This window comes from Taurulus bubalis, assembly GCF_910589615.1.
Source record: "Taurulus bubalis genome assembly, chromosome: 6".
NCBI classification, from domain to species: Eukaryota; Metazoa; Chordata; class Actinopteri; order Perciformes; family Cottidae; genus Taurulus; species Taurulus bubalis.
Genome location: NC_136594.1, coordinates 28,389,665 through 28,402,146, shown reverse-complemented (window position 1 = coordinate 28,402,146; position 12,482 = coordinate 28,389,665). Strand labels below are relative to the sequence as shown.

The window sequence follows — 12,482 nt, the reverse complement described above, 5'->3', positions numbered from 1 at the left end:
TGAGTAGAACCCTTTAGGCTGACAGTGGGAGGTTTATTAAGTTCATTAAGTATGAATATGGTGGCCAAACCTCTTTGATTGTGGGCCTTATTCAGAACAATATAAAAAGTCACCGGCCAAACAATAGTGAAGGTGTAGTTATCAATCAGTGACAACGCAAGAAAATCTGTATTTCTGGACCAGAAAGCCCCATGTGCCACATACACTAAACATTTTAACAATCAACATTAGAGTCGTTTACTGGTGTGACCACATATTACAAAAAGTGTTTCTGCATCTGCTACTCTTAAATGTAATAATGGTATGTGTTTAAATCTGTAACTGAGGAAAGTTAAACAGGCAGAAACTACCCAAATATGGATATTGTTTCCTGTTCATAGCCCTTTTAAATATTACGATGTAAATATAAATGTAGAATGTAAAGCTGTCGAATATCAAGATGTAAGAAACAGAACAGGCAGAAATTGTAAAATATAGGTTTCTGTACCAACAGGTGAAGATAGAGATAATTTCACAAAATGTAATCGACATCTAGTGTTTAAATTCGAACGTGCATACAGTGCAATTTATTGAGAATCTATTATTTTAGTGTTGTCCATAATATACGTTTTAGTTACCATTATGTTTTGTTTAACTTTTTTGCGAACAAGATGGTCCTTCAAGATTTAAACTGAATAAGAAAAGAGCATGAAAACAAAGCATCAAAAACAATTTGATGCCGTTACTGGCCTCACCCCGCCCCTCTTTGCTTGCCGCTACTGAGGGAATCCTTGTTTTTTTCCGCAGAGTTTAGAAATTAAAATATGCTTAAATAAAGCAAGAAAACAATAACACAAACACACGATTATAAATATATTTGTAATATGTCAAACACAAACATAAGAACAATAACAACAAGAATAGGTGTTTAATCAACGTATTTCTAATACGTCAAACACAAACATACGTTTCTGGTCAAACGTAATTGAGAATGCGTTTTAGTTCTGGGGGAATGTCATTTTTAGGATACAGGGTTGCACCAAAGGGTCGGTGACACCCATCCTTCACACTAGATCTGGATATTAAACTGTTTGCGCAGAGATACACATTATCCAACAACACTTGTAGCGAACAACACCCCCCCAGAAAACACACACAGCTTGCTATAAATCCTGAGACCACCCGGGCCTGGGCAGACCACCAGGCCGACCAGTCCAGCGTTGCATGTTTTTGATCAGCAGGTCTGGGAACACACATAAAACCTGGTTAAAGGTGGACACACACATACATATAGCCATAACACTGTCACACACACAGCTACACACAGACACACACATGGACAATAATGGAGCCCTGCGTTTTATGTTTATAGTTATGTCCGGCTGTGTGTGTGTGTGTGTGTGTGTGTGTGTGTGTGTGTGTGTGTGTGTGTGTGTGTGTGTGTGTGTGTGTGTGTGTGTGTGTGCCAAACACCATGAGGGCTGTGTGTGACATGATGTGAACTAATGGGCTGACACAGTAGGGGAGTGAGTGTGTGGATGGGGATTAACATGGGGGGCACCAGGAACAGGTCCAGGGCTAATTAGAGTTGAGCTGGTCCAGGCCAATGTTGAGGTATATTTGTATTGAAGTTGATACTGAAACGTCATTGCAATAATGAAAAATTGGATCAAAGTATTTTCTGAATCATCAAAATACCTGTAGCCAAACTATTTCCAATAATAAAAACAATATTTTTTAACATGGTAAATACTAAACAGGTCTATGCAGTTAAATGTTATCATACCTGATTGTTTACTAATGTGAACCAGCTAACATATGAACACAACACTTGTTAACTCTGTAAGGAAATAAATAAGTCAGAAAGAATGGAAGACGAAAGAGAAAAGGAAAGAAATAAGGAAAGAAAAAGTAACGACATAAGAAGAAAGAAAAGAAGACAGGAATCCAAGTAAGGTGGGAAAAAGGCAGATGAAAGCATATTATGAAAGAGTACAGGAAAGGAAAACTTAACGTAGGAAAGGAGATAATGTGGAGGGAAGAAACCCTTTTCAGGGCCTCTGCTCGCTGGAGCGACTCAGGACTGGGGAAAGATGGTTGTGTTGCACCTGACCCCCACCTCCCTTTAATGACCAGGATAATGTGATGTGCAGGGTGTCGACCGCTTGTCTTTTTGACTCCTACAGCCAGGCGATGGCTCTACCCGATTCAGTTATGATGCAGCATGTGTACTAACACAAACTAAGAAAAGAGATCACATTACTCCTGTATTAGCTGCTCTGCACTGGCTCCCTGTAAGATCAAGAATCACATTTAAAATCCTTCTCCTCACCTACAAAGCATTAATTGGTGATGCACCATCATATCTTATGGAGCTCATAGTACCATATTACCCCACTAGAGAGCTCATAGTACCATATTACCCCACTAGAGAGCTCATAGTACCATATTACCCCACTAGAGAGCTCATAGTACCATATTACCCCACTAGAGAGCTTATAGTACCATATTACCCCACAAGAGAGCTCATAGTACCATATTACCCCACTAGAGAGCTCATAGTACCATATTACCCCACTAGAGAGCTCATAGTACCATATTACCCCACTAGAGAGCTCATAGTACCATATTACCCCACTAGAGAGATCATAGTACCATATTACCCCACTAGAGAGCTCATAGTACCATATTACCCCACTAGAGAGCTTATAGTACCATATTACCCCACAAGAGAGATCATAGTACCATATTACCCCACTAGAGAGCTCATAGTACCATATTACCCCACTAGAGAGATCATAGTACCTTATTATTAAAAAGTGTCTTGTCCTTTGAGTTTATTTGCCATTGTACTGTTAGAAAATCATGGATTCAGTGATTGACTCTTCTCCCTTCTGAAGAGGAACGGGCACGCGCAATTATCCAGATGACTGACGTCTTGTTCGAATTAACGAGACTGTTTGAGCGTGGATCAGCCTTTGAGAAACCGAGTTAGCCTGACGTCAATCTTTGTGCTTTCTCTCCTCACCGGTTTCCATGGAACGTGGTTGTATCTAGACGGTGGTCTTGCCTGACATTCAATGTTACTATTATTATTATTATTATTATTAATAATAATAATAATAATAATTACTACATTACTATTATTATTACAAATACTATTGCTGCTTTTCAGTGGCAGGCCGTGCATTTCCTACCTCGGCCTACTGTCTGGTATCGTATGACGGGATGCTGTTCGGCGCGCATTTACATTTTTTATTTTTTAATTAAATTATAAAATAGCTATAACTTTGTGATTCTGTTTAGGCCAGCAGAGAAGGCTTAGCAGGCCCTGACGGCCCACCACTGGTGCTTTTACTATCACTATTATTCTATTACATCCACTTCTTGTTGGTAGTCATAGCTTTTCCACTTACTACTCTCATTATGTGAATAATTTCTGTCATATGCTGATTGAATGTGTTGTAACTCTGTTACGTTGTTCATTCTGTACGCATGACATGTATTGTACTTTGTACTACTAATTTAATTGAATATACCACCTGGGTTAGCTGGCCCCCGACTAAGTGTAGTTAGGCTGCTACAACTAATCTTTTGTCAGTCAGGATCACTGTGGTTGAGGCAATGTTATGTCCCAGCAGAATGTACATTAATTGGGCTCCACCCACTTTACTTAGACTACAATATTGTAACCCAAAATCTGTAAGCATAGTCCTATACCGAGGTGGCCCTGCCACTCGGGTTATAATAGTGTAACCTCTGGTCTCTTTAAACTCTTTATACACTATGTTAGCACCCCCTAGAGGCCATGAAGCTCCTTCCACTAAACTGGTCTAAAGCAACATTACCAACCAATAAGAGCCCTTTGGTGTCCTCAGCGTAACATGAAATGGTGACCATTCAAACAATAGTAAATAGCAGATGCAACCCAACGTACTTGATGTATATCTTACACAAGTATTTGGTGAAGTGAAAAACCTTTGTATTGTCAAAAAAACATTTTTTAACTTCTGTTCATACAAATGATGAGATGTTATAGGTTGATCTGTAAAGAGTTAACATTAACCATGAACTTGTTTTCAGAAAACACAAATATATTGTTGTATAGTGGTTATTCAAAATAAAATGTATTGTTCTGCCTTTTATTTGAAATGTGTGTAGTATTGCATTTTCTGGCTCAGTCAAAATACGTTTGTACTGTATGTAATGAATACATTTGTTATTTTCACAATAGCATTCCCACTTAAAAATCTTTCTACAGTTAATAGTAAGAAATACAATTGTATTAATAATATAATACTCTTTTTGGGCACTCAGTGTCCATTTCAATTTGCAATGTATAGACCAATAGTCTAGGAACACCTAAAGGCGCACACACAGTGCTGGGAGACGAGGGAGGGGTGAGGGGAGACAGGTTTATCGGGCTGGACGCTGCTGTCCTAATCCGTTCTTAGAGGATAGAGGCTTAGTGGGACCTCCGGTTCGGTTGAGCACAACTATTGCCTCAAGGAGAAACATCTAAACAACCAAGGCCTTCTATTCATGTACCGTTTTGATTTATTCCTTATTCTAACTGACCTTCGTGTCTACGGCTCCTTTCTGGCTCTGACAGCTCTCTTCCGGTCAAATCTCCAGGATTAATTGAATCCGCTAATCATTTCCACTGGGCTAATTTGGAGGACAGTTTACTAGCAGTTGTGGGCAAGAGAGAGCCTTGTTGTCTGAGGTGGTTTTTGTTTTTGTATCTATCTATTTATTAATTTGCACTTGAACCACAGACTCCTCAAGATGAAGGACCGTTTGGCGCAGCTGAAAGAGGTAGGCATGTTCGTTCAGTCATGGTCTCATGTCCCCTGTGGTGCACTTGTTGCTCACACAGGCCCTCCAACTGCCACGAGCCTGTAACGTGAATGTTAGGTCACTGCGTGTGTGTGTGTGTGTGTGTGTGTGTGTGTGTGTGTGTGTGTGTGTGTGTGTGTGTGTGTGTGTGTGTGTGTGTAGGCACGGTCGCACAATCTGGCAAAGGTGAATGTTTCTAGTGACAGTTAAAGAACCGCATGTATTTCATTTACCTGCTATCATCAAACAATAGCATATTTCACCAAATATGAAAACTGCATTCAAAATAACCCTTTAAATGTAGGTTGTTGCCGAATATTTGAAGTATATGTAACTGACCCAAACTCCGTGTGCGTGCCACTGTGACGTGAGGGCAATGCAGGTTAACGTTACCTCGCATGCGCTACTGCCTTCTGCACACATGAGACTAAACAGTGAATTATTATTTAACTACTCAGTCTTATATAATATAACAAACTTTTACTTAATAGTATAGTTGACGAAGACTTTAGGACTATAGTATCTGCTTTAAAACATAGAATAGTGATTATAGCATAGTGATATAATAATGATTGTATATATATAGATGTATATATATATATATATATATATATATATATATATATATATATATATATATATATATATATATATACACACAGAAGGACCTTATATTTCCACGCTCTTGTACGCAGACGTAGCTGCACATGAACTGAACAGGGTTAGCCAAATCAAATTCAAATCTCCATTAAATCATATTAAATGAGACTGGGAAGACTACAAGATAAAACAAAAAAATGACACGTCTTCAACCAGTTGGCTGCAGGAACATCTATGTTTCTAGACAGGAAAATCCTATGTGAATTTGAAAAATAAAAAGATTTTAATAAATCATTAATTAAACCACTAAACAATATTGTTTGACATAGCAGTTTATTGCTGTGCCACATTACAAAAAGTATGTCCATATCTGCTTCTCGAAAGTAACAAAAACACAAAGATTCTTCATTTCTGGTCCGGTCCAGAGATACTTTCACAAAATTGAGGGGACATCTAATGTTTAAGCTAAATACATTGTTATTTAATAGAAATAGGGCCAAGCCATTTGTTATTATATATATACCAGGCCGAACTAGACTATTACTTCAGGGGCCCTTTTTAAAAATATGTTGTATTGTTTGCTTTCTGCATTTGAAAGACATTGGAAGTACTCAGTAAATGTTTTGTAGTTATTCTGAGCTCCCTGTGTATATTTCATCCTCAAGTTCAGTATTGACCTTCTTTTAAATGTGCGTGTGTTTAACAGAAGAGTGATGCTGGAGGCGATGACATCGAGGTTCCTGTGGAGAACGAGGCTTTCATGGATGATTTCTTCAATCAGGTGTTCTATTTGTGTCAGTCTGTCTATTTCTCACATTTCCAAAAGAAAATGTGTTTCTTGCTTACTGATGAAAGAGTGCGTGTGCATGTGTGTATGTGTGTCTATCAGTCGGAAGATATCCGCAGCAGCATTGACAAGATTGACGAGAGCGTCACAGAAATAAAAAAACTCTACTCCACCATCTTGTCGGCCCCCACATCTGAACAGAGTAACAAACACACACATATGCACCTTCAACTCTAATACTTTCAGTTACTTATGGCTGTTTTATAATCTCCGCTCTCACTCTCTCTTTCAGAAACACAAAATGACGTTGAAGCCCTCACCAATGAGATCAAGAAGTCAGCCAACAATGCAAGAAACAAACTTAAGAGTTAGTATTTATTCCTCACAGACCTACCCTTTGTTGTTGTTGTTTTTTAACCTGACTAGAAAGTACTTCCCACTTCAAACAGCATATAGTGTGTATAAACAATAGGAAGAAGAGATTTTCCAAACATTATTCCATTATTTTGTGGTGGTACATAAATGCTAAACATGGAAATACATTGTTTAAGAATGGTAGTGCAGTGTGAGAGTAAACTAGCCGTCTACCACTGCTCATCACAATAAATGTTGTGTGTGTGTGTGTGTGTGTGTGTGTGTGTGTGTGTGTGTGTGTGTGTGTGTGTGTGTGTGTGTGTGTGTGTGTGTGTGTGTGCATATCAGGTATTGAGCGCCAGCTTGAGTCAAAGACAGAAGAGAGGGCCTCAGCCGACCTCAGGATACGCAAATCACAGGTCTGACAATATTATATAATAACATTAAATGATGTTCACGTGACCTAACTTCAGCAGTAAATACAACTGGGGATCAACATTAAAGGATACTGAGTTTAGATATGAGTGTTAGGTGGAAGTTCCAAACCTCCTCCCTCTTGTAGAAGGCAGCAAGATCACAATACCAAGTATTCCTTTCTTTTTTGTGAAATATCCATATATACTAGCATTTGCAATACTTGTATAATGTATTGACACAGAGTTCCTTTACAATCACTATCCACTCTCCTTTTGTTGTTGCGTCCTTGCCTAGCCGTTCTTAGCTATGGCTTTTTTGCAAGCTACACATACTTAAAGAATGAACTTGCCCTGAGTGTTACATTCAGTTGGTATATTACAATGTAGTGCCAAAATGACAATGGTAAATGGACCTGTACCTGTATAGATCTTTTCTAGTCTTCCGACCACTCAAAGCACTTTAACACTACTTGTTTTCATTCCCATTCATACACCTGCCCATCAGGACTAACTAACATTCATACGCACAAAACGGGAGCAATTTGGGGTTTGACACATGACGGGTGAAGCTGGGGATGGAACCACTGGTCCTCTGATAGAGGGACACGCTGCTCACCACTGAGCTGCAGTGGCCCCTGTTCCCTCTGTGTGGAGATAATCAATCTCAAAACCCAGTATACTTACTCACTTTTTTAAAGTAAATGGACAGGACTTCATTCTTGTTTCTCTCAGCACGCTATCCTGGCCAAGAAGTTTGTAGAGGTGATGACAAAATACAACGAGGCTCAGGTTGACTTCAGAGATAAGAGTAAAGGAAGAATCGCCCGACAGCTGGAAATCAGTAAGTTACAATGAATTTGTTACATGCTGCAATCAGACAAAAGAATGATATGATTACTTCCTTTTCATTGTTTACTTACAGGAAAAGGACACGTGTTTTGGTGTTGAGCAAGTATCTTACTTTAGCACAGCCAATAAGTAGGGAGGGTGTCTACTCTTATTAAGTTCATTTAAAGTAAAAAAGTTATTGTCCTTTTTTAAAGGATTTAATTTGTAATTTGCCATGGTACGCGGTATTACTCTGTTAAACATGACTGGGTCTTTGAACATTTCATTATTTTCAAGCATAATGGCTTTATGTGAACTTATAACATGGCATCATATATATATATATATATATATATATATATATATATATATGTATATATATATATACATATATATATGTATATATATATATATATATACATATATATATATATATATATATATATATATATATATATATATGTATATATATATATATATTACCATATGGAGGTTATTACACCATTGCAGCGTGCTTGGTGTTGTCAAAAGTTGTATATCTGCTTTTAACATGACAATGACCGCCACTAACCACTTCCTACGGGTTATAGTAAGGATGATATATCCAATTCTGACCTGTTGTAGTCAGATTTTAATATTACTTTTCAATTGATATATAAGTATACACTAGTGCAGATTTTTTATTTGACAGTTTGTTACGGTTCCTGAGATTTTCATGACTCTCTCGTGTGTGTATCGTTTTAGTGACACAAAAGAGTTTCTGGCTGATATGCATAAATATGTCACCTCTGTCCATTGTGGAAATCTTCTTCACATGGTAACCTTTAGCGTGAGTCAGGTTGAATCCAATTTAAACATGCTGTCATCATTATTGTAACATTAGTTTGATCATACACAGACATATTGGCATTGCTGTCACTTAACATGCCACGCTTCAGTGTAAAGTGCCTCTACCTTTGCAAGTCAAAGCACTGGCAGCCTTGTTTCTCAGTCAGTCTTCACCATCTGTATGAACCAGGCCTTCCAGCTGTTAACAGGTATTTATCTAAAACACGACTATAACTGTTCTTTCTGTTCATCACAGCGGGGAAAGCAACGACTGACGAGGAACTGGAAGAGATGCTGGAAGGAGGCAACTCAGCTGTCTTTACTGCCGGGGTGAGAAGATTAGTGTGGATCTGCCTTTTTGTGTGGAAATAGCACGACCACAGCTGAAACAATTAATCAACTAGTGCGTTCAATAGAGTGCGTTCAACCACACACACTCACTACACACACACACTTAGCACTGCCCCATTGAGCCACCATCATATGCATCAGTGTTGATGGAGAAACAGACCAGGAACACTACCAAACCCACTTTTGCGGGTTTACCAAGGTGTGCAGATCTGAGCAGGAATCATTCCTAATCCCTACCGGAGACAATATCCCACACGGAAGGAGTTGTTGATCACATGTGGCCCCTACCAGCCGGTTAAGAGAAGTGAGGAGTCAGCTGTGAATGACCGTATATAACAGTCAAAAAAATGTGTTTTTCAAACTGTGTGAATCACGGCAAACACGAGAGGTCTTTGCACAAACACACAGGAATGCATATTCCCCTCCCAGGCTTATGTCTGGCGCAGGTAGCAATAAGTCAATCAACAGAAAATCAATTAGCAATCTTTAAAACCTTTTGAGCCTCAAGCCCCGCGGCGCCCATTATCGGACAAGAACAGAGACGAATAAGTCAAGTGACGTTATCTAAAGGATCTCCGGAACCACAACGTTGATTAACTTAATTTAAATTGCTGAAATACAGTAAATCCTTGTGGGAAGAGTTCTATCGGCTCAGAAAAAAATTTATTTACCGGTAAGTTTATGTAATTACATAAACCCCGTAACCTCGCCGTCACTTCCGGGCGGCGGCCGTAACGTTTACTAGAACGTTAATAAGGACGGGTTTCAATAAAAGACACCTCTTCTGTTCACCTCTCGTCTGTTTTTTTCACACGTCTTTAGCAGAAAATTATGCACAGTTGGATGCTTTGTTGGATGCTTTGTTTTATTGTGATATTTTTGCAGGTCCTAATCTTTCCAAAAAGGTGTCTTATTAGTATGTGGGATGTTGTTCAGGCCCTGAACCATACAGATTGAAAAACTCGGGGATCGCTCGAGAAGGCAGTTTGGGAAATCTTGCTCATATCATGCTGGGTATTCATAGTTATGATCAAAATATGTTATAAAAGTGATTTTGAAAAGTGAAAATATACTTTTTTTCATAAATAAATTCTGAAAAAATTATATAAAATAACACAAGTATTAGAACTCATTTGGGGTTCATGCGACTACTTGAACAGACCTCACTACGGCCTCTAGAAGGGCTTCTCCCTCCTAGGGGGTACTTGGGGCCCAGAAGGTCAATAGTCAATTCATTGTGTGAGAATTCTCTCTCTTACATGATATTGACCTGAAAATGTTTGGTTTTTGAACAGTTTTTCAGCCAAAACAAGACTTTTGAATTGATTACTAGACAAATATATTACAAATATTACTTCTATTGAAGTAAATGTTCAACTTGACCAGATATTTCATTCGGTGTTTGAGCATGTGAGTAACTGTATCAGCCACAATAAGAAGTTGTTCTCTGAGGATCTGGTTCTAATCTTTTTTAATCTTTTTAATGTATTCTCATTCTTCTGCTTCATTTTGTCTGTGTTTATTTCTCCACACATCCCTTCCCTCCACAGATTATGGACTCTAAGATCAACCAGCAGGCCCTGAATGAGATTGAGGCTCGTCACAAAGACATCATGAGGCTGGAAAGCAGCATCAAAGAGCTCCATGACATGTTTGTAGATATCGCCATGCTGGTTGAGAATCAGGTACACACAACAACAACAACAACAACAACAACGGCTCATTATGGAGGTTCAAATGTTACAGTTTTGAAACTGCAAAAGTCTGAAAACTCTAATTTGAACAAAGATTTCAAGACAACTCTCTCCCTACAATACCACTAATATTAACAGGGCTTTTAGTGCTATTGCTCTACACAGGTTTAAAGTTAAAGAGAGGATTATGTTGCCTTTAATTGTTTTCCTTTTTCTTAAAGAAAGCCCTGTCATCCACCTTTTGGAATCTTCCAAATAAAGTGTATCCACTATTACATACAATTAGCGTAATACAAGTTGTATTTTATGTTTTCAGGAAAAGTGTCCAGCTGAAAAAAAAATTGAATTTTCCTATTTTCATCTAACTATTGAACATGTAGAATACTGGTGTTGATATCCAATCCACTAGATAGGAACTTTAAGGCTTCAGGCAGCCTGGGCGGTTAAAAGTCAAATCAATATTGGCCTCATGTGGCCTGTTTATTTGTTCCAGCTGTGTGATCAAATGCAGGTAAAGGAGACCACCAGCAGCAGATGTCCACCTACACAACACAACTCATACTTCAGTTAAAAGACAAAACACTTTCTAGCTAAATGGTCAATATAAAAAACAACCATTGTTCTCTTCTCTGGCATTATTCCATCTGGTCCTGTCCTCTTCCAGGGTGGCATGATTGACAGGATTGAGGGCAACATGGACCAGTCAGTGGGCTTTGTAGAGAGAGCAGTGGCCGACACTAAAAAGGCAGCCAAATTCCAGCAAGAGGCGCGCAGGGTAAGTTGAGACTGATTCAGCGGTAACATTGATGTAATGACCTGTTGAAACATTGTTAAAGTCGTAACAGCCCCATGGCCGATAGGTTTTAATATATAACATGCATTTACTGATTTACCACAAATCCAAGATAAAGCCAGGAGTTGCATGTACCTGTGATATGAGGAGGCCACTTTGAAATTGGCCAATTTGTTGACTTTTTGATTGCCTCTTCGAGAATGAATGTATCCACACTTGAATACAGATATTCATAAATAAGTCCTTGTTTTCATTGTCATCATTGTTTTCTCATTCACGAACATGTCTTTCTCAGGAAACCAACTTTGGTCAAGCATAATCATTTTGGATTTTATATTTTACGCACAAAGTTGGAATGAAATGACCCAACTCGTTAAAATTGTTCAAGACTGTCTTTCCATCAGAAATGTTATAATTGATATAATATGACTCTGAAGAAGAAATATAATGCAACACCTTCTTTCCTTCTGTCTCTATCATTTTCCCTCCTGTTCTCCAGAAACAAATGATGATCTTCTGCTGCTGTGTGATCTTGGCCTTGATTCTGGGTTCGTTTATCTTCAGCTTCTTCAAATAGAACGAGTCCACAGAGTACAGCAGGATGAGGCAGAGCAGCATTGCTCTCAGATGGTCACAAATAGAGCCTACTGTCATTTCAACTCAATCAAAATAGAAATAGAGGCTGCCAATATTTGCATTCATTCCAGTTATGACAACTTCCTTCACCTTTTAATGAATTAAATTAAAGATAATCTGAATGGAACTCTGGCCTAAGAAGAGACCTTAATATGAATCCAGTGCATTTAAATTGAATTGATTTGTCTCTTACATAATTAGATTAGCAGTCATGGTCAGTTTCAGAATTCATTGAGGGTCACATGATGTTAGCTAGGTAAACAAAGCATAACACAAAATATTAGAGACACCTTTCAATGACTGCATTGCATACCATCCAATACACCACAACCACAAAATTACCTCAGGCATAGTTAAACCAGACAATAGTCCAAACA

At 38.4% G+C, this 12,482-nt stretch overlaps 1 protein-coding gene across 1 annotated transcript; it reads left to right on the top strand.

Moving 5' to 3' along the window:
- Window positions 1–4,767: 4,767 nt before the first annotated feature.
- stx3a (syntaxin 3a) lies at window positions 4,768–12,046 on the top strand (the record flags this gene model as incomplete). Its single annotated transcript, XM_079220199.1, has 10 exons — window positions 4,768–4,797; window positions 6,125–6,199; window positions 6,308–6,407; window positions 6,498–6,572; window positions 6,908–6,978; window positions 7,708–7,816; window positions 8,888–8,961; window positions 10,533–10,667; window positions 11,341–11,451; window positions 11,969–12,046. The coding sequence occupies 10 exons, from the start codon at window positions 4,768–4,770 to the stop codon at window positions 12,044–12,046; spliced, it is 858 nt and encodes a 285-aa protein (XP_079076325.1).
- Between the last annotated feature and the right edge of the window lie 436 nt (window positions 12,047–12,482).